Source organism: Coturnix japonica, chromosome 2, assembly GCF_001577835.2.
Source record: "Coturnix japonica isolate 7356 chromosome 2, Coturnix japonica 2.1, whole genome shotgun sequence".
NCBI lineage: Eukaryota > Metazoa > Chordata > Aves > Galliformes > Phasianidae > Coturnix > Coturnix japonica.
In genome coordinates, this window is record NC_029517.1 from 38,883,836 (window position 1) to 38,906,121 (window position 22,286).

The window sequence follows — 22,286 nt, forward strand, 5'->3', positions numbered from 1 at the left end:
CCTGATATTTGTTACATTAGCTTCCTCACTTTTTGAGGGGGAGGTTGAAGAACAGAATGCTTACCTTAATCCTGGGTGTTTTGATATAGCAACTTGCTTTATTTTGCACTTGAGGGTTTAGAAGGCATGCAGGGTGGGCCACTAGGTAGCGCCTTGCATGTTTTCATACTGCAGTCGAGGTTTGGCTGTTAGTATTGTATGTAGCTCAATCACATACCTCAGAACCACTAGACTTGTCCTGCATGTTTAAGAGGGTATCTTAGAGAGAAACAGCCATGTTTGGGGGATTTTTATTTATTTATTTTTTAATAAATGGCCAGATGGAATGGGAAACTGGAATTTGCAGGCAGCAGTGTTCCAGAGAAGCTAGTTACGTCAGCCTGTGTTTTTTTTTCTTCTTGCTTTAATGAAGGATTTGACTTGGATAGCTTCCATGCCAGAGCTATATCATGATGCATGGGCAAAGTCCATAGTTCTGGAGGGGTGCTCATGGTTGTTGTATTGTGACCTTGCTAACTGACTCTCAGTACTCAGGTCTTAAGTTAGAGCCTCATTGTGTCACAACAGCTTATGCATCTGAATTGCATCTAGTTGTTTCTTGGAATGGAAGTGAATGAACACTTGAAATAGAGATCTGCAAGTTTCCACTGATACACGAGATAGTGTTAGTTAAATGTTGTTATACTATTTCAATGCTTCTTATTGCTTGAACTTAAAAGGGACATGGCCAAGTAAAAATGGACCAAAAGTTTTGTTTTCAGTTATTCATTGCAGCCAACATATTTTGGATGAGTGGCTTTTATCTATGTACTTGTCTAAAACAAAAAACCCAAGCTGTTATTAGAAATAGTTCCTACTGGCCAAATTCAAGCAATAAACAATTACTTGTGGTTGTCTTTTTTTTAATTCTGACTTGGAAGTGTAGTGTGGAGATGGTAATTATAAATGTGTAACTAATCTCCTGATCAATCACAGGATCTGTCTTGCACATCTTATCCAGTTACTGTCCTCATAGATAGAACTACCAGTCATCTAGTCCTTGACTTTACTACAACTCTGATCATTTGCTGTTGAAAACTTGCAGTTAAAGCACCCTGTAATGTAGATACTGATTTCTAGATACTAGTTGATGTAGCTGATGGTCAGGAAGGTCTTGGAACTGTAGACTAAGATAAAAACAGCTTAACTAAGATTCTTTCTCTAGTAATCATCTTGCCCTGTTTCCAAAGGAAGGAGACAAAGAGATTGCTACCAAAATGCAAGATCTTGCCCTCAGTGAAGGTGCCTTACCTCGTCACTTGCACACTGCTATGTTTACAATAAGCACAGATCAGAGGATGCTTACTAATAGGTATGTCAGTCTCACTTGATATATCATGTTTAAAAAGTCTTAAGTGCTGGCCTAGGATACATTGGGAGCTCAGGAAAGAGTTCTTTCAGTCCTTTAGAATGATATTTTCTTCAGCACATGGAATGTTTAAGTGGAGCAAACTTGAACTGAGACTGCAGCCAAAATGATTTTGTTTCTTTGCCAAAATGGGACTCAGGTTGCTCATGAAAGGCTCAAGTTTTGTTTTGCTTTTCCTGAAAATATTCAGAGAAAGAAAAAGCAAGTAGAATATTTTGGACTTGCAAAAAGGCTCAGCTTTATTAGACAACTGCATAAATCCTAGTATGCATACCTCAGGCATCTTGTATGCAGTTGGTTATCAACCATTTGTCTAAGAGAAGTCTCCTCATGCAGAAATTGTTCCCTAAATTCAGCAGCGAGTAGAACATGTGAGCTCTAAGAGCAGGCCTGAGGGCATGCTGATCAGAATGGGGGAATCAACTGAATCATCGCTCCTAATGTAAGATTATTGAAGGTATACACCTTGCTGAAGCAGTGCAGTAACCAGTGAAACTTGTTGCTGCTCTGTCTTTCAGAAGAGAGCTAGCAAGGAACCCTCCACTATTATGAGTTCTGTTTGGAGTTACTTACAACTTGCTTTTAAGTGATGCTTTAGTTTAACACGTTAGAACCATTGTCAACAAACACTTGCAGAAGGTGTTAGTTGGCATAGAAGGCAGGCTCCCAGAAGAGGCTATCCTAGCCAATAACTGGTGTTAAGGACTTCACGTAGAACAGCTAAGAACTTAAATCTAATTGTAAATTAAGATCAACTGGATAAACTTACACTTCTAAATTAGATGTTTAGTTTCTGCTCTATTGCTCAAGTGTTCTTTTAGGTCTAGGTAAAAAGAAGCATGTGCTGCTACTGTTCCACTAACTTCACTAGAATTTCTTAAAGCCAACACATTAAAGCATGCTGAGCATATACTTGAATTGGAACAATATATGGCTTTGTGCTCTTACACACAAGACCACAAACTTTTTGCTCATCTTCATTTCACCAGCATGGCAAGGGTGTAGATTTTTGTAGTTTACAAAGTTGTATAAAATACTAATTTGCTTTTTTCTTTTTTTCTCTCAATGACTTTTTTCAGGCAGCTAAGTAGACATTTGGTTGGCCTCTGGACAGCCGAGAACAAAACTGCTATGAACCTGCTGAAACGTATTTTGGTGAGTAAAAATGGGATATAGACAGGGTAAGAGTAAAATCTGCTGCAGTATTAGGAAATTTGGGATATGCTATAGTTAAAACATCTGCTTTTTCATCGGGGGAGGGATTTGCAGCCAGGAAGACCAACAGTCTGGTATCAATTTGAAGGATATTGATGGCTTGTACAAACCACCTGAGTTTCTTAGTACGTAACTCTCCAGCCACTCTTTAAAAAAATAATGTTCAATACAATTGTGTCTCACTTTCTTGTCAGCATCACCTTGAGCAAGAGTCCCTAGTGCTTCATGCTTGTAAGGGTTAAAGCAAGTCCTGCTTATGCTTTCAGGCCTTTCTAGCTTTAGTTGTTTATAACTGCTATATTTACATATTGGCTGATACTTCCTGTGTTGTTCCACTCTTCAGCTTTTCAGAGAAGTACTTAAGTTGCTTCAGTGAAACTAGTTTATCAAGTAGTGTTGTGAGGAATTATTAAATCTGGAGAAATGACACTTAAAATAACTGGTATTTTTAATTTTTATCTTTGGCAAAGAAAGCCTAGTCAGATGAGAATGTTGTCTCTAATGTCGTGTGTCCATATGAGAGGATGTGCCATCATGCCATGGGTCCTTTTCAGTGTTCATCTACCTCAGTACTACTGTAGGATCACCTCTTCTTTTTCTGCAGTCTGTAGCTTCAGCAAGTTCTCTCTTAAGAAATGGGATATAGGCAGAAGAGCTCCTTTGTACCTGAACTTAATTACATGTCTGCTGAGGATGGTAGCATTTCACTATTACAAGCCAAAAGCTGCTGCAGCTTTACATAGTTGCTTTAGATAGAATATTCATCCTGTTTTGAAGTTTTCTAATTTAAAGTAAACATCTTGTTGCCTACTGTCATGTTTTTCTGCTCCTTCAGTTGCAGCTGTGTTCACACTGGTTTTAAATGTTTTCAGCCACCAGGTTTGCTGGCATACCTTGATAGTACTGATCCTGTTCCTGAAAAAGATGCTGATAGGATGCATGTTAGAGATAACTTAAAAATTGCAACTGTAAGTAAATGCACCTGTCTTACCTTCTCCATTCTCTAGATGTGTAGTCCTCGTGATTTTTATTTTTTTTTTAATGCAGAAACATAAATATTGCACTGATTTGCATCTAGCATGTTAATAAACCTGCAGTTGCAAATAACTAATAGTATCTATTCTACAGGATCAATATGGCAAGTTTAATAAAGTGCCGGAGTGGCAGAGACTCGCTGGAAAAGCTGCAAAAGAAGTTGAAAAATTCGCCAAAGAGAAAGTGGATTTAGTCTTGATGCACTGGCGAGATAGAATGGGAATAGCTCAAAAAGAGGTAAAAATACTTAAAGCTCTCTGTTACAGCAACTTTACTAAGCATAGAGAGGAACATCACTATCTCCATGAAATGATAGGACAACATCCATTAATAAAAGTGTGACTATATGATGAACTTCTTTCTCCTGTTTCTGTTTACTAAATTCTGACTCTTACTGGCCTTCATCTTTTGTTAGAAATGGGTTCTAGGAAGAATGTAGTCAACAAATGTGCTTGGGATATGGGCCAAGCTTTAACTTGTTTTAGCACGTCTTACCAAACAACAGTGCAGCTTATGTGCATCTCTTCCATTTTAATTATACAGTAGAATAGGAAATGCTTTGAAACGTAGCAAGAAGATCATAACTTCTTCCAAACTTAGTCAAACAGCTGTTTACATCTGAAATGATGTTCTTTGTATGTGGTAGAACCTACTTGAAGCTTAATGCTATCTTGTATCGCATTCCAGCAATACAAATTCTTCATCAACTGACCTTCACTGAAGGTTGACTAAGCTGCACAGCAAGTCAAGTATTTCAGTACTTAAATTCCAAAAGATTATGTTTAAAACTAAGTTTAACCTTGTTGTGATATGTGGTTTATTTTGATCTGAGACAGTAAGACTATAGGAGGTCTTCTTTTTCTCATAATTCTATTTTTGTGTTCTGTATGACAGACTGAATAATGAGGTGTTTCCTTTAACTTTGTTTAGTCTCATGACTAAACTTGTTTTTGTGTATTCTGGAAATAGAAGCAATCTGTTTATCCCTTCCTTACTTAGAAGGAAGGATGGAAAGAGCAGTGGAATATGAGGTATTGATCACACCAGTCTTCATACTTAATCTGTTGCAACGCTAAGCTTGAACATGGGGCTTTGTAAAAGGTTGCTAAAGCTTGATGTTTGAGGTGCAGGATTTTGATACTTTGCAGAGTAATATTGAACTAGGATCGAAGCGAAGCATAAAAAAGTGGAAAATGGCAACATAAAGATGAATTGCACTTCAGGATGTTTTGCAGTATTAGTCTCAGCAGGCATCTTTAAGCACCTTGTCTGTATACTGAGCTTAAGTGATTGATTGCTTTTCAGTCCAGGGTTCTGAGCTGTTGAATTTCACATATATGCAACAATAGCTTTGAAAGGGTAGTAGTGAGTTTGATATTACCACCTTGAATTAGTTCAATGATTGTGACTTCTTAAATGTTCCTTTTTTCTTTTCTTCCAACTTGCCATTAAAATCAGGACAGGAATAATATGGTGAGTCTGTGTATCTCAGCCATGTGTGTGAATTATGTTGCTCAGACTCTTGTTTGCATGTAGTACATAGCACTGGTTTAATGCTTGAGCAAACTAGGGAACCTTTCAGCGGCTAAGTCAGGTGGTGAGACATATTTATGTGACTTGATTATTTTCTTTCAAGAACTTAGTAGTTCAGCTTTGGAACTGCTGGTCTTGTGGATTGTTTTGAAGCAGTCTTCAAAGCTCTGCTTGCCTGTTTAGCTCAGCATTAACGGTACTGTTGTCTTGCATGGTTGGTTTGTGAAATACAGTATATTAAGCATACCGACTTATCCTGGTAATCTTGCTAGCACTGAGACTGCTTTGGTGGTGGGAACTAAGCTTTTCCTAGTGAGTGCGAACTTGCTTTTAAACGACTGACTTCTGAAACAGCTGAAAGCTTCTCTAGCATGATTTAACATAGTGTAAAATAACACTTGTTAAAGTCTGTTACTGCTGCATACTGAAAAGAGCTTATTAATGAGGCTTAACTTAAAAGTACAACTTCAGAAGGAGTAAAACCCCAGTTTATTTATTTTAAAGGGAAAATGTGGATTCTCTGTTACTGTAATTTCTTAAATTTGGCTTTTTTGCAGAATATTATTCAAAAGCCAGTGATTTTAAGGAAACGACGTCAAAGAATAAAAATAGAAGCAAACTGGGATCTCTTCTATTACAGGTAAAACACTGAAATCTGGCTGGATATTTTTAATATCTGAGTCCCTGTGGATTGCTTCCAGTTGTTGCCTGCCTTGAAATGGAGTGCCTGCTTTATAATAGAAACTTTTGAAATTGTAAGATAAGTAAGGGGAAAGGGATTCTGAAAGCTTCTCTAATATTATCAAGCTACATCCTTTATTAATCCATGAATCAAAAAGGGATCAACTAGCTACAGGTGCATGTCCCTGTGATGCTGAAGGCTAAGGCGAAGTAACATTACAGAGTACTGGTATTGTAGTATGTTGATGCGTCAGCTTTTACGCTCATTGATACCTACTAACTTGAACTGGAATAAAAACAAGCTTAAAAGCTGTTGGGGAGAAAACGTTTGTGTATTGGGCTTTAAATAGTACCACAGGTTCTAAATGTAGCTTGCTTATTTATGAGTTCTTACAACTATCGAAGTTCAAAAGGGAGGGACCTTCATCTGAAAAAAAAGTGAGCACCACTTTTCTTCGACTGGGAGTGTTCTGAAATGGATTAGTAATGCTTGACTGTTCAGTAGATTTAAGTGTTTGGTGCTTAATGTTTCAAAACATCACATTATGTGGTTTGTCTCTATATAAATGCTCCATAAAAGGAGGATTCACGTGCTCCTAATCCTTGTGTATTCAAGTACTGCTCTCAGCCAGTCTGTAGATCCAAGCACTGTTTAACTGTTGCTGAACAGCATCTTCTGACTGTCTTGTGACATCTGAGACATCAGCTTTTTCTCCTGCATAAACTACTATTCTTGTTCAAAATGTACACAGGCTGTGTGCTTTTTTGCTGTCTTGGGTGGTTGTTCATTTCTGGCCCTTCCTGACATACTGTGAATAGCTTGCAAATACCCAGTTAATCAGCTACTTGCAAGTTGCAGGTAACTGAGCTGAAAGAGAGAAAATAGGTGTGCTTTAGATGCTTGTGACAATGAAAACAGTATAAGAGCAAATTACTGTAATTCTTCTAACAAACTGAAGACTGCTACTCATTGCCTTCTAATTAAGATTTGGTGATGCAAGCCTTCTTTAGCTTGCTAGCTGTTTTGTCTGCCTTTCAGATGATGCTTGAGGACTTATAAACTTTGTAACTTCTTTCCTAGATTTCTTCAGGATCATGCTAGATCAAACTTGATTTGGAACTTCAAAACACGGGAAGAACTGAGAGATACTCTTGAGTCTGAAATGAGAGCATTTAATATTGACAGAGAACTTGGTAGTGCTAGTGTTATCTCGTGGAACCATCAGGAGTTTGAGGTAAATGACTCTGTTGGAGAACTTGCATATGTAAAGTATGGCTAATTAAAATGTCACTTTGTTTCTAGCTGCCTGAGTGCATGTTGTGTTGAAAGTCCCTGACTGCAAGCTGAAGTTCTTCTGGGGTTATAGAATAAACTACCAGGGCTTGAGGCTATGGATGGGTAGTATCTGCTGTTGTCAGGCTGAGGAGGTTTCAGTCTTGCTAAGTGACAGATGACACTTGAAAGATAAATTATATTGCATAAGAGGAACAAAGGCAAGTTGGTATGATGCTGTTGCTGTACCTGTCCATACTTGTTTTTGAGTGTTTAAGAGACTTGTTTTGGGTAGTTCTGTGAGTCACTTCTTGCTTGCAAGTTTCTAGGCTTTATTTCCACCATATCTCTGTGCTCCCAGGGCAATTAAGTACTGATCAGTCAAACCATGAAGTGGTTATGTAGTTAAAACCATGTTGCTCTGTGGAGTATAGATTGAAGATTTTTCACATACTAGGAATAACAGTACTTGGAAGTCAAAACAGCATTGCAGGGTCCTGTTAAGGCATTGGTATAGTCCTAATTTAGCTTTTTCCAAACAACTTGTGAGATGTTTTCCAGTAACATGCTACTAAATATTTCCCATGCTCTGCTTTTGTGTAAGTACTATTTTGGTCTGTACAGATCTGTACATGTAACATGTAATACTAGAGCAAAACACAGTCACACTTGAATTCAGCTATAAAGTATTCATAAATACTGTCAGTGCCAGTGTTGTCACAGTACAATTTCATGTTAACATTTGAGCAGGGCTGTACTAGTGAAATGAGTGAACTGTTGCTTTTGAGAAATTCTCAGATGTCATATGAGTGTCAGATTTGTTAGAGTAGTCATCAAAGTGGAGGAGGAACTACTTTAGGTACTGTAATTATCCCCATCACACCACTACAGACTGAGTAGCTAAATTTGGGTTTATACTGCTTCCTTTAGTAACAGGTTGAAGCGGGACTCCCAGGTACAGCAGTATCTGCTATCTCATCTCCAGTCTGTGCACTTGTGGAGGTGCTAACTGGGACAGAGTCAAAAGCTCTAATTTGAAGCTTTAAAACAGACTTCCCGTATGCACTTTGTGTTCCTTCTATGGCTTGTGCTACTGGAATGTATCACTTAGCATTCTTGCAGCTACCACCCAGGATATTTTGAGACCAACTTGATGGGTGATCCTGCAATCTAGTCTTTAAACAGCTGCTCTCTGATGCTTGCTGTTTAAATCAAGACTTTGTCAGACCATGCTCTTAACTATTTCATGTAGTGGTGATAGAGGCTTCTCTGTCAGCTGTGGAACATGTCGCTTTGCGATGGGGGTTGTGGTTTGAAGTTGCTCTGGAAGGTTGCTTGTTAGTGGGACCTCCTCATATTGTGTTCTACCACTAAATCTGTAGATCACTGTTACAAGGGCACAAAAAGTTGTCTGCAAATGGTAGACAGGAACAACTGCAGTGAGTGACTTGTGGTGTGTTAGTTACCTCTCAGTTAGATGCTTGCTAAATGCTTAAAACTATTAAACAGCAAGGCATATGATGAAGATGTTGTAATATAGTTGTTCTGAAGTTGATGATGGTTCTCATTGTGCAATTTTACTTCAGCTTCTCTGTATACTGATGCATCTAGACTTTAATTACCTGGTAAAATATCAAGTATTGCTAGTAATTAAGTGATGCTGGTGTTTCATACTTGTAGTAACATTGAGTAAAATATCTCGCAGTGCAGTAACTGCTTATTAAAGCTTGACTCATTGAATATATCATGTTATCTAAGTTGCTAAAAATACTTATGTTAGATGCAATTAGTTAAAGACTGGGAGCCAGGTTTTCAGTAACATCAGATACTTCATTTGTTCGGGGAAGCAACTGTAGCTTTGAGCTTAATTAGGCTTTTTATTTTTAGATGTATACTTCTTAAACCACAAATTTGCAAAGGATACCTCAGGTTATAGGAAATGCAGTAATGTGTATGCAAGCAAAAACTTAACAGTGAGCATTATTTTATTGCTCCACTAAGTAATGTGTTTTATGTTATAGGTAAAATATGAGTGCCTTTCTGAGGAAATAAAAATAGGGGATTATTATTTGAGATTGCTACTGGAAGAAGATGAAACTGAAGAGAGTGGAGCAATCAAAAAATCGTGAGTTATTACTATAATCTTATCTTACTCTCAAGTTCTCTGTTTTCTTTTCTAAGCTCTCTTCTCTTTCATAGATATGAGTTCTTCAATGAGCTCTACCATCGCTTCTTGCTTACCCCAAAAGTAAATATGAAATGCCTGTGTCTGCAAGCATTGGCCATTGTTTATGGAAGATGTCATGAAGAAATAGGACCGTTTTCAGATACTAAATATATTGTTGGGATGTTAGAACGGGTAAGAATTATATAAAGCAGTGTGAAACGATAGTTAATAAATAGTTAGTCCAGCATATGTTGAGATTCTTCAACTTGCTGTGAAATTTGAAGCAAGCACAAGAAACAAAGCTTCTGAGAGGATGACCTCATTCCAGGTCATATTTGGAAATGCTGAGTTTAAGAATAGTGGCAACAACCTCAGAATTAATTAAATGGTAATCTTAAAGGGACACATGCTACGGATTGTATTTTAATGGTAGCCACTTTAGCTGTTCAGTGTGTCTGCTGAATTGCGCTTGACAAGACCTATAACTTGTAAAAGTACATTTCCATGTAATCTGAAGAAGGGGGTTCTTTGCTCACATCAGTGTGGGTTTTAGATATGGCTGTTTTAAGTGAAACTGAATCAATTTCTTGTTTTACCTTGATTCTTGATAGAATAAAAAAGGCTATGGTAGAAAGGAACAAGACTTTTCAATTTCAGTATCATAATGCTGTGTGTAAATAATGTGTTTAATAATCTGTAGTATTATTTGGGGTAGGAAAAAGGTAAATGGGTATGGCAACTGTATTGATTCTTGAAGGCAACTTCTCATATGCTGTCAAACACTAATTTGTTCTCTTCTGCTGCAATAGTGCACTGATAGGCTTGAGCGGGATAGACTGATACTGTTTCTCAACAAGTTAATCCTCAATAAGGTAAGGTACACCTGTACACTTAACATTTCGTGGGTCTTTCAGCTGTATAGAATGGTCTCAAGTAGCCATTCAGTTTTAACTTCAAGAAAAAAAAAAATCAGATCTAAAAGCAGACTTTAAAGCAATGTATTCTGGGTTATGGTCATTATTATTTATTGGTGAGAAAACTGAAGGTAATGTTTAGATCACACCATCCTGGGCATTGGAGCTAATGGTTTAACTTTTCTCACAATAGATTCTTGGATAAAACTGTGCAATACTTGTAACAACTCTTATCTAGAAGATGGTGTTGTTAACTCAGTTCATCTATTAACAGAAAAATGTGAAGGACCTTATGGATTCCAATGGAATTAGAATCCTTGTGGATCTGCTCACTCTAGCACATCTTCACACAAGCAGAGCTACAGTACCTCTGCAGGTATATGCAGCCTTTGTTTCTTATTTTTCATACATTGCTTTGCTAAAAGGACCGTTCTTAAATAATAATAATAATAATAAATTGGTATTTTTGTAAAACTTCCTGTAGAAATGTGGTAGTTGCACTGAAGCTAATCTTATCGATTTCTAGAGCAATGTGATTGAGGCAGCGCCTGATATGAAGAGGGAGAGTGAGAAAGAATGGTACTATGGCAATGCTGACAAAGAAAGGAGTGGTCCTTACAGCTTTCAAGAGGTACTTATCTGCTTCTAACTCAAGTGTGATGGAAGAAATTTCCATCTGGATGATGGGACGTTGTGCCAAGAACCAGGTCTGCTAAGGGTGTAGAGAATGTGGGACCAAAGACCTAGTTTTAAAACAGGTACCGATACAACAGCAGTTGTCTGTAGCTTACTGCTTCTTTTACATAAATTTAAAGTTTATCTTAAGGGACAAATCTTAGTTTTTTGCAGTTGGAACTCTCTTCACAGTGCTGCAAATGATTCAGCTCTTCTAGCCTAAAAGTTGTAGGTCTCTTTCCTGTCTGTTTGGGTGAGTGGAAAGAGAATGAGGAACATGGTTGAATTCAAAAAATACAGTGAACTTCCTATGTCTAAATTCTCCAGAAAAGCCTTGATTGGTTTTGTTACAATAGCAGTCACACTTAACAACTCATTCACTCTTCCCAATAGCAAATGAAAGCTTTAAATGCCTTCGGCAATACTGTCTGTCCCTTTGTGCCTTGATTTTGTGGTAACTAATTTCCTTGATATTAACTACATTTCCTTCATGTTTACTGACTGGTTCTGTTAGAATTCATTGAACTGTGGTGGAGTCTGCCATTCTGAATGCGTGAATCAACTAAATAATCTCTTATCTTGCAATAGATGCAGGAACTATGGGATAGTGGGAAGCTGACTTCAAAAACACGTTGCTGGGCTCAAGGTATGGATGGCTGGCGACCATTACAAGTTATTCCTCAGCTGAAGTGGTGCTTGCTTGCCAGTGGCCAGGCGGTGTTGAATGAGACTGACCTTGCTACGCTGATACTCAATATGCTCATCACAATGTGTGGATATTTTCCCAGCAGGTAAACACTAATTTTCTGCAGAAATTAGTGGTTAGCTTTTTCTTGTGGATGTATAAATGCAGCTTCTGTCTTCAGGCTTTTCTTAGAACCCAAGTAGGTATATTAATGAACAGAGTTAAAGATCCTTTTAGTATTAATAATTAGTCCTGTAGTTAAATAGTTTGTAAATGAAGCAGCACTAATACAGGAACTGCAGGAATCTATGCACAGGCTTTGTATGTTCCTAATGCACAGCAACTTAATCTTGTTTTGACCAACAGGCTCTCATTTAATTTGGAAATAAAGTGTCTTTAATGTATAGTTTTAAACCATGCTTACAATGCCTGAATTTAAAAAAAAAAAAAACAAACTTAGAATGGCACTCAATCTAATCTCAGTAGCTTGACATATATATGGCTTCATAAAGTTGTTCATTCTTGCAGGAGGAAAGACATGTCTGCTTAAATGCATTACCAATTTATTTTTTTAGGGATCAAGACAACGCTATTATAAGGCCTTTGCCTAGAGTGAAGAGACTCCTGTCAGATAGTACTTGCCTTCCTCATATCACTCAGGTAAGTAATCTACTGTCCAAAAATGTGTGGAAATAAGTAAAAGCCTGACTTTTGAGCTTGTTAGTTTCTATATGATGTATTCCTTAAATTAAATTTTGAAGTTTTAATTGTTTGTCCTGATACTGAGTTGGTTAAAACTGGAATTTTGGATAGGTAATTTGAGTTACTTGAGCAGCTGATGTAAATGCTTGTATTCTTCGGTTTTAGCTGCTGCTGACTTTTGATCCTATACTGGTGGAAAAAGTTGCTATATTGTTATTTCATGTCATGCAAGATAACCCTCAGTTACCTCGTTTCTATTTGAGTGGAGTATTCTTCTTTATCATGATGTACACGGGATCCAATGTACTTCCTATTGCAAGGTGAGTCAAAAATAACTTAAAATGCCTCTCAACCATTTGTACTTGAAATGGCTACTACTCTAAACACTCCTGGGAATGTTTTGTTAGAACCAATGTGAGACTGCAGGCAAACACTCTCTTCTACAATAATCATTTCCACACGGTCAAGTCAGCTGCTAACAGCATGAATTGGTTATGACCCTGCCAAGGAGGGAAGTGTTGTCTTGTTTCATCTATGAAGTGATGCAGGAAGGAGTCTGTAGGGAAAGGCTGTCTCTATCAGCTTCTGTTTTCAGTTGTTGGGTTTTTTCATTTGGAAGAAAAAGCTTTTGGGGGGAAAGACCTTCAAACTGAAGTGATAAACATAAGATAGCACTTAAACATAGAAATATGTAGAGGGGTTTGCATGATTTGCAGAGGGGTTTTCATGGGTTTTGTTCAGATTCGTTCAATGATTATTGTTACTCTTTTATTTCGAAGTGCTTATGTGAGACTGGCCAGCTGGGTTATATTGCTCTGCTTATCTTTCAAAAGTGTTTTAAGTATCAATTAAAACAGAAAATACTGTTTGTTTTTGTAGGTTTTTGAAATATGCACATACAAAGCAAGCCTTCAAGTCTGAAGAAGTGAGTAAATTATAAAAACTAATTCCCTGTTTCCAAATGCTTTTGCAAGCGACCTGTGGTTGCTTCAACAGTACTTCATGCTTTTCTTCTCAGTTCCTAAGAATTAAAGATCTGTAAGGGAGGTGAGGAGGGTCTTGCGGATCTGGAGTTGGTTAGGAAGGCTGAATTCAGATTAAATTTGGGATGATGGTGTCATTTTTTTTGGTTGTTTTTTGTTTTTTCTTTTTATAGACTAAGAGTCAAGATATAGTTCAAAGAAGTATACTTGGACATGTTCTTCCTGAAGCAATGGTGTGTTACCTGGAAAATTATGAGCCAGAAAAATTTTCAGAGATATTCCTTGGGGAATTTGACACTCCAGAAGCAATTTGGAGCAATGAAATGAGGTAACTTTCCCTTTTTTTTCCTGTCAGAGGATGAATCTGAACAACTGCATCTCATGCTGAATAGGTCTTAGTTTTAACTTTTCTGAAGTCTAAAATAGCTGTTTTCCATGTTTGTACTGAATGCTTTTTTTTTTTTTTGCATTCTGCATGGGCAATGTTCTGTGCTTCTAGCAAAAATAACAGGGAGATTTTCCGAAAGAAAGGGATTTTTTTTCTGTGAACTTCTGACAATGTCTTACATCTGTGTTGTGCTTTGTTCTCGAGTTCCTTTCACATGTGGGGAATACGCTACCGCTATAGACTGCAATATAGTTATGCTCATTAACTACTATCACCTGTCTAGGAGAGTCAACTCTATTACAATAAATTTTTAAAGTCTTCCAAGTAGAAGGAGATTGAAGGAGGAAAAATGTTACTTTGGGTTATTTTTAAATAGCTTTGTGACAGAGTAGGGTAATAGTCCCTTCTGTAACTTGGCATACATCTCGGGGAAATCTTTGTTAGAAGTTGTTGAATCCACTTATACAGTTACAGTATTTTGAGGACTGTGCTTGTCAAGTGTCAAACCTAACTTTGTAACTTTCAGACGTCTTATGATAGAGAAGATTGCTGCTCATCTCGCTGATTTCACTCCTCGCCTTCAGAGCAATACAAGGGCACTCTACCAATACTGTCCTATCCCAGTCATCAACTATCCACAACTGGAAAATGAACTGTTCTGTAATATTTATTACCTCAAGCATCTTTGTGATACACTGAGATTTCCAGACTGGCCAATTAAAGATCCAGTAAGTAAGAATTTTAGAACTCATTCAGTTCTTGTTCTTTCAGACTCATAAAATTGGGATTTGTAACAAAATATAAGAAAATCAAGTGTTATGTTTGTTGGAAGTAAATAATCAATCCTATCTTTTCAATTAGTAAGCAAACAGGTTAAACATTGTTTTATCTTAGAATAGACCTCATGCTATGTAGCAGCCAGAGGTTAAGCAATTCTTGTAGAGGCTTTAAAAAACAAACAGTCAAAAACACAGCTAACCACTTAACGAGCTTTAGTGTTCCCCCCTCAGATGGTGGGGGGAAAAAACATTTCTTAGTTCTTATTCCTCTGTGCCAGACAGGAAACTGAGCAGCTTGATAGTAACTGAATTGATAAGATCTTGATACAATTAGCAGTCTAGATCCATCTAGTCAATTTTGCTTATTTATGCAGCATTATGGTTCCTGTAGCTGTGAATTATTACGTATCATTTAAGTACTTATCCCTCTTTTCTTGTGACTGTTCCATAAACATGCAGGCAATCTAAATATTGAATAAAATGTAGCACTAAAGTGAAGCAAAGTCTTGTTCCCTTATCTGACTGGAGGGAGAACCATAACTATTAACAATAAAAGGATGAGGTAAATAGTCTCTGAATTTGGGGTGATGGGTGATAAGGATGTGTTCACAGGAAAATGTGGCTTTAATAAAGATATATACTGCATTGAGTATGAATGAAATGCTAATGAACTGAAATTATTTAGATCAAACTTCTGAAAGACACTCTAGAAGCCTGGAAGAAGGAGGTAGAGAAGAAGCCACCTACCATGTCAATAGATGATGCTTACGAAGTTCTTAACCTTCCCAAAGGACAAGGACAGTGAGTTGTTTTCAGTGTATGAAGTTGTATGTAATTACACTTGAATAATTTCTGTACAGTGAACAAACTGAGGCTTATCTCAGTACTTGCAACCAGTTACTGGTTCCAGTTCAGTTAAATTTAGTACCTGTGTCTTTCACAGTGGAAGATTGCTTTTCTCTATGATCCAGAGCATTGAAAATTCAGCCCTTTTTCTTTGAGAGAATAACTGCGAAATGTTCAGATGAACTGAAACTGGGAAAAATGCTTTGAGCTGTCCCTGAACTTTCACTAGGCAATTCTACATGGTGAATGTTAGACTATAGGATATTAAGCAGAGAATAAGGCGGAATGTTCTCTAGAGAAACTGATTTCTGCTTTAACTTCTTCTACGTGCCATATCTTGTCCTGTTTCTTGATGATTGCAGTGGAATTTCTTACTCAGTGTCTTGCCACTTGTTTTTAACTTCAGGCCTCTAGAATTAAAATACCACTGTTTTGTAGTAGTGCATCAAGAGCTGTACACTTACTACAAGTTATGAACTCAGACATCCAGACTTCTCACTTTTATCACTAACAGCTCATTTATATTCTTCTTACAAAATACCCAGTTACATTAAATTTGTTCTGGTTAGTATATCTGAGCAAGAGGTGCTGAAACCTTTGTGGCTGTATGATTACTTGGTTAGTTCAGGTGATGGAGCAGGATTCTCAGAGTGAAATAGAGAGCATTGTTGTTTTCACTTACTTTCGGGTACTACTGTTAACAGTGTTTTGAGAATTGAGGCTTGGGTTGTTTTTGTTGTTATTTGGTGTAATGGGATTTGTTTTCTGACAGGCATGAGGAAAGCAAGATCAGGAAAGCTTATTTCAGGCTAGCACAAAAATATCACCCAGACAAGAATCCGGAAGGCAGGGTATGTATAACTAACACTAATAAATGGGGACAAATTCTGCTGTTAAAGAGTTCTTAATGTCCACTTTTATTTTCTATCTCCCTTCTACACGTTATGTCTTTATTTGTATTGCAGGATTCCAACTAGTGCTGCAGATGAGTAATTTAACTGATATTGTTTAATAAATGTTAGGATTTTCACAGTAAACTCTTGTATAATCAGATCAAACCACATCTCAGAAAGCATCTAGTTTAAACAGTTGCTCTGCATGTAAAGAAGCTAATAGCTCACTTTCAAAGACACTGAGTCCTCTGCCCATTCTTACTATCAATTAAGTTTTATTTTCTTGTAACAGAGACTTAGTTTTAGCCTTTTGTCTGTAGTGGAGTTCAGACAGTAGAAGAAAACTCAACTGTGAACAGATGCATCTGGGGTTATTCAGAATATTTTTTGAAGCATAATAAGGCAATTAAACCGGTATAATGGCTGATGGATGTTTTGTTTTTACCTGCATACGAATTGAGCTGTAGACTTTAGTAATTTGGAAGTTGTTATCTTTACTTACAGGATATGTTTGAGAAAGTTAACAAAGCATATGAGTTTCTATGCACAAAGTCTGCCAAAGTGATAGATGGGCCAGATCCTGAAAACATCATTTTGATTCTGAAAACTCAAAGCATCCTCTTCAACAGGCATAAGGAAGGTAGGCATGCTGTCTCAGAAGAGAGTTTTAAATTCATTTCTGTAATGGACATTGTGGTCAGCTTTAACCTTCAAAGTTCTTTGAATCTGTAACTGATGTTTTGTCAGCATCTAGCATGAACAGTGTGATGTATCAGGGAGCTGGATTGTGTGGGCTGATCCCTCTTATTCCAGTTTTCCTAAGTATTGCCTTTCTTGGACTCTTAGTCTTACTATGCTCATATATGTTCTAGTTATAAGTATGTTATATTTTAAATGGCATAAACTCTGCCTATAGGTAATCTTCAAGACCTTTCTTTTTTCCAGAGTTGAAACCTTACAAGTATGCAGGCTATCCTATGCTGATTAAGACTATTACCATTGAAACATCAGATGACCTCTTGTTTTCCAAAGAATCTCCTCTGTTGCCTGCTGCCACAGAACTTGCTTTCCATACAGTCAATTGTTCAGCGTTAAATGCAGAAGAACTGAGAAGAGAAAATGGAATGGAGGTAAATGAAAAGAAACTTATTGAAGGTGGTTTGTTTGGTTTTAAGTCTTTTCCACAATGGAAAATTTTAAATTCCTCAGTGCAGATGTTAAGGGATCATTCTTGAGACCTAGCTCCATTTGTACGTATTTTCTGGATATAGAGGAATCTCCTGTAGAGTACACTCCTTGCTAGACTTAGACTTGTTTGCTGAACTGTGGATAAGAAAACTAAATATGATGTTTATCTACTTATTTATCATATTCTGTTGAGGGCTTCCGTATTCTTTATGTGAAACAGTGATAAACATGAAGAAGCCACTTCAGCAGAAATGGTTTTTTGTGCATATTTGCTCAGACATGAATGCTGTCCACTCTTGTCAAGCCCCGAATGCTAGTACCTGAACTTGATAGGATTTCTTTTTCCTGAGCTTTGTCAAATAGGAATTCCATTCAGACAGTATATATGGGCTTACCAAAATTGTTTTATTTCTGCCAACCTTTGTCAGTTTTTGTGACTGAGCTTCCATATCACCCCATCCTCACAGGTATTGCAAGAAGCATTTAATCGTTGTGTGGCAGTCTTGACTCATTCTAGTAAGCCAGATGATATGTCTGTACAGGTAAGTTATAACAACTTTAATTTATATCAGTCTTCTGAGAAACTGTGTATGTATATATTTAAAAAATATATATATATATGTGAACTTAAGTTTCCCTTTCAATTGGTGCCAGTGAAGTGTTTCTTTTTATAGGTGTGTGGATATATTAGTAAATGCTACAGTGTGGCAGCTCAGTTTGAGGAATGCAGAGAAAAAATTACAGAAATGCCTAACATCATTAAGGACCTCTGTAGGTTACTGTATTATGGCAAGGTAAGAGCTCTTGTCCTTTTCCTTAATGAATACTTGCTATTAAATGCTTAGGGCAGTCTTCTCATTTTAAGACAAACAGGCTTCCTGTAAGATCTCAGTATATTTTTATGGGGTATAGCACTCCAGTGCCTTGTTTTTTATTTCTCTATTTGTATCAGTGTAGTGGACTTAAAATACAATCTTATCAAGGTTTTGCATACTTTTGATTGTTAACTGGTGTACGAGTGTTAGATCTTGTATAAACACTCTTAAATCAGCATAATTTCTGGGAACAACCTTCAAGAAGTTTCTTGCTGTTTCGCTCTTAGAAGTTGCGTGGTGTTATAACTGCAGAATTTATATTGAACTGAGAATGGCAAACTCATCTCCATCTTCTCATACTAAGTGAAAACGTGAAAGCTTGAATGAGACTATGTAGTATTTGACTATAGGTGAAATGCCTTTGCCTTTTCTTTAATCCCTGCAGAGCACATGTATTGCTGTAAAACACTTGCATGGGAACCTGTGCTGCCTTCAATTGTTATTTCACTAGTTCATCCACGTTCATTTCTAGTCTCAAGAAACAGCTATTCAGAGATTCTTCTCTTGAAGGATGCTGACTAATTAGGTGTATTTGTTGGCTGCCAAACATTGGACTTCAACTGCATATGTTTTGTCATCCTCATCTAAATGCTGATTAAGTAGTTTTAACTCTATCTCTTTGCTTGGTAAGGCAGCCAGATGGTTTTTGTTTATTACAAGTACTGAAGTGAACTTTTTTCCTTTCAGAATATACCACGAGTAGCTTCTCTGGGAGTAGAGTGTGTTAGCTCCTTTGCTTTAGATTATTGGCTACAAACACACTTGTTCCAAGCGGGAGTTCTGTGGTACCTGCTGGGTTACCTCTTCAACTATGACTATACTCTAGAAGAGAGCGGTATTCAGAAAAGTGAAGATTCCAATCACCAGGTAATGTTAAAAAGGTGCAGAATTTCAAGCACCATGGGTGGTTGTTTGCCATCTTTTACTAATAAAAGTGTGCTTAGATATTTTTTAGCATCAGTCAGTGAATTACATGAACAAATGTTAAAACTAAAGAGCAATGATTTCTACAATTTACAGTTTACATGGGAGAGGACTTTTATGTGCCATTAACAGTAAAGATGTAAATTTGTGCTAGGAGAAGGGAAAACAACTTCTCTGGAGTCTCAGCTAGTGATTCCGTGAACATATCTAACATACCACTTCAGTGCTGCATTGTTAGTTTGGCCTAGGGGTATGTAAGTTGTTCACACTCCATTTTCTTTAGCTAGTGACCTTATAAGTTGGGCACTTATCAGCTTCTGAGTGGGATGAGCTTTGAACAGTATTTTATTTAATAACTCTTGTTGCACTGTTGGAAAAGGCGTATGGTGTTATTTAACAACTGCTAGCAGGAACTATTTTCTGTTCAGAAACCATCTAGTGTAACAGTTTCTGTAGCTTTTGGCTTATTTCAGTGACCCAATTTTTTTCCTGCTCATGTGTAACTGCATCTATTGAGCCAGTAATGGTATTAGGTGTTAGTGTGTAATCAGTGATGCAGGTAAGCATGAACATGAGTTTTGTTCATCTTGGTGTAATAGTCTTGCTAGTTACTGTAGTACTTTCCAGCTAGTTCTTGTCTTAAAGTTGCTTTTCTGTTTTTCAGGAGGTAGCAAATAGCCTTGCTAAACTCAGTCTGCTAGCATTGAGCCGACTTGGAGGGTATCTCTCTGAAGAACAAGCTACACCTGAAAACCCAGCAATCAGAAAAAGCTTGGCTGGAATGCTAACACCCTATATTGCAAGGAAACTTGCTGTGGTCAGTGCTACTGAGGTAAGCATCTGTTGGCAAAAACTTTCTCTAGGGAGTTATGGAGGAAGTAATTAGTCACTTGTAATGTTCTTAAAGCACAGGGCTCTCTTACACCAACCTGGTGCAGAGAACAGAAGTGTAATTTTTCTCTGCAGCTGGAGTAATGGCAACAACAACAAAAGCTGTTTTAGCCTTAGGCCCAATGGGCAGAATCAACAGTCTGTAGAATAAGATGTGCAAGACAAACATGGAAGGAAAGAAGCTGAGTTAAGTGTTCGTAGATTAAGGACTATGATGTTAGGAATGTCTAAACTTTAAATAAAAGATGACTGAGGAAGTCATCTGTGTAATGTTGTAGTTAATTGCTACCCACTCTCAAAACCAGGAGAATCTGAAGTGCAGCTTGAGGAAAAATAAAGAGAACTTAAAATACAGACTGTAGTGTACCAAATAACTAACATGTTTTTCCTGGTATTTGGAAAGCTTGACTCTTAAAACCTGCTAGTGAAGGTTTCATCTCATGAAGCAAGGAGTTTAGAACTTAGCTTTGGTTATGCAGAGTAGAGGTAGTAAATCATGTATATTCCTTGTCTCTCAGACCCTGAAGATGCTTAACAGCAACACGGAGAACCCATACTTGATCTGGAACAATGGGACAAGAGCTGAATTACTTGAATTCTTGGAATCTCAACAAGAAAGCATGATTAAGAGAGTAAGGTTTTCCATATTTCAAAAATGGATGAATAAATGAAAGATGAATAGTAATGGGATTTAAAGCTATTTCATGTTTTGGTACATCTGCTTATAATACAGAGGTATAGATGAGCAGAAAACTTTGATGGATATCTGTTTTAAGTGTTGTCTATTTCATTGCCCAGGTTATTGCTTTATCCTTTCTACATGATTATTTTCTTTCTGAGCTTGACCTGCTTGTCTCTTTGCTTAAAGGGTGAATGTGACAAGAGCTATGGATCTGATTTTGTCTTCAGTGACCATGCGAAAGAGCTTATTGTGGGAGAAATTTTTGTTAGAGTCTACAATGAGGTTCCTACTTTCCAACTAGAGGTGAGGTCTGGCTGGAATCTTTTTGTTAAACCCCAGACTACTACATTGGAATGTTACTTTATTAGCTGGTACAAATAAATAGAAAACATGATTTTATGGAAGCTATGGCTAACAGAATGAGTGTGTTCTGGGATGTTTCTGTTGGAACAGAATAAACTAACAAGAATGAGTTTGTCATAAAGATAGGCTGCTATATACCAGTAGGTGGTGATTCTGCCGATTGGCTTTGCTTCCTGTCTATACTTACGAACAGTTATACATGTTAAGCAAATGAAGTAGCTTTCTAAGGGTGTGTTAATGCATTATTTGAATTAACATGGGTCAAATGCTATAGCCACAGTAGTGGAAAAATGCTTCTTGTTTGGAAAAGCTGTTAAATGTGTGGGGTAAGTAATTTGGCTAAGTGTTTCTGTAGTATGAATACTGTTGCATCACAAAGCCTGAAAATGTTCTCATCTCTTCAAAGCTTCCTAAAGCATTTGCTGCAAGCCTTCTGGATTACATAGGTTCACAAGCACAGTACCTTCATACATTAATGGCAATAACGCAGACTGGGAAAGTAGAGTCCAATCAACATGGAGATCGGTTACGGAGAGTTGAAATGGCTCTGGAGGCTCTGAGAAATGTAATAAAACACAACCCAGGTAGGCTTAAAAAAACACTTTGCCAATTAGGTTTCTTAAAGACAAACTCAAAATACAGAACTCTAGTCTTAAACTTCTTTCTAGCTGAAAGATAGCTCTGCTGGCTCACAGACCTTAATATTCTTGATAGTTATATATAAGCTTGGTTTTCTGGAGAACACTATCAGTGTATGTACTAGTTCGCTGCAAAATCCGAGCCATATCTGTCTTCTATGAAGCATTAGCTTTTAACTTCAACTTTGGACTGCCATTGCCAGGAGGACTTAAATAACTTTCTGTAATTCTTTGAGGAGTCTTTTAGATTTTAAGTTCCTTGCATCAAACAAGCAAAAAAGAACCCACTGGGCCTGAGTACTGCGTAGCAATAAGCACCTAAACATGTCAGTGTCTTAATAAGCAGGAAGAGAGAGAATGTTCTTGAGTGTGGTCAGCAAACATCTATGAATGCATGACAGAGGAACTCAGACATCCTTACTGGTTCTAACAGCAACTGGTGTTAGATTTATGGCTTCCTAGTGATAGAGAAGCCAGCCTGAGAATACCCTGTATCTGGCAACTATAATTATGAAGGTAGCTGTTACTGTTGCAGAGCAAGAAAATGA

General features: G+C 37.3%; 1 protein-coding gene across 4 annotated transcripts in view; it reads left to right on the forward strand.

Annotated features, from left to right (window-relative positions):
* DNAJC13 (DnaJ heat shock protein family (Hsp40) member C13) overlaps positions 1-22,286 on the forward strand; it is a 51,267-nt gene that overhangs the window by 18,463 nt on the left and 10,518 nt on the right. For 3 of the 4 annotated variants that reach the window (XR_001553157.2, XM_015854049.2, XM_015854048.2), the window contains exons 17-45: positions 1,230-1,351; positions 2,488-2,563; positions 3,496-3,591; positions 3,752-3,895; positions 5,117-5,131; positions 5,749-5,831; positions 6,954-7,107; positions 9,167-9,270; positions 9,345-9,504; positions 10,122-10,184; positions 10,501-10,602; positions 10,753-10,857; positions 11,490-11,692; positions 12,162-12,246; positions 12,454-12,608; positions 13,168-13,213; positions 13,445-13,599; positions 14,186-14,387; positions 15,124-15,239; positions 16,057-16,135; positions 16,682-16,817; positions 17,123-17,307; positions 17,833-17,907; positions 18,040-18,159; positions 18,928-19,107; positions 19,829-19,996; positions 20,574-20,687; positions 20,924-21,040; positions 21,507-21,684. Coding sequence is in view for 3 of the 4 variants with exons in the window: in XM_015854049.2 (XP_015709535.1) it covers positions 1,230-1,351; positions 2,488-2,563; positions 3,496-3,591; positions 3,752-3,895; positions 5,117-5,131; positions 5,749-5,831; positions 6,954-7,107; positions 9,167-9,270; positions 9,345-9,504; positions 10,122-10,184; positions 10,501-10,602; positions 10,753-10,857; positions 11,490-11,692; positions 12,162-12,246; positions 12,454-12,608; positions 13,168-13,213; positions 13,445-13,599; positions 14,186-14,387; positions 15,124-15,239; positions 16,057-16,135; positions 16,682-16,817; positions 17,123-17,307; positions 17,833-17,907; positions 18,040-18,159; positions 18,928-19,107; positions 19,829-19,996; positions 20,574-20,687; positions 20,924-21,040; positions 21,507-21,684 (3,538 nt within the window). In the remaining variant the exon portion in view is untranslated. The remainder of the gene's footprint in view (positions 1-1,229; positions 1,352-2,487; positions 2,564-3,495; positions 3,592-3,751; positions 3,896-5,116; positions 5,132-5,748; positions 5,832-6,953; positions 7,108-9,166; positions 9,271-9,344; positions 9,505-10,121; positions 10,185-10,500; positions 10,603-10,752; positions 10,858-11,489; positions 11,693-12,161; positions 12,247-12,453; positions 12,609-13,167; positions 13,214-13,444; positions 13,600-14,185; positions 14,388-15,123; positions 15,240-16,056; positions 16,136-16,681; positions 16,818-17,122; positions 17,308-17,832; positions 17,908-18,039; positions 18,160-18,927; positions 19,108-19,828; positions 19,997-20,573; positions 20,688-20,923; positions 21,041-21,506; positions 21,685-22,286) is intronic. The other variant, XM_015854050.2, reaches the window with a different exon arrangement.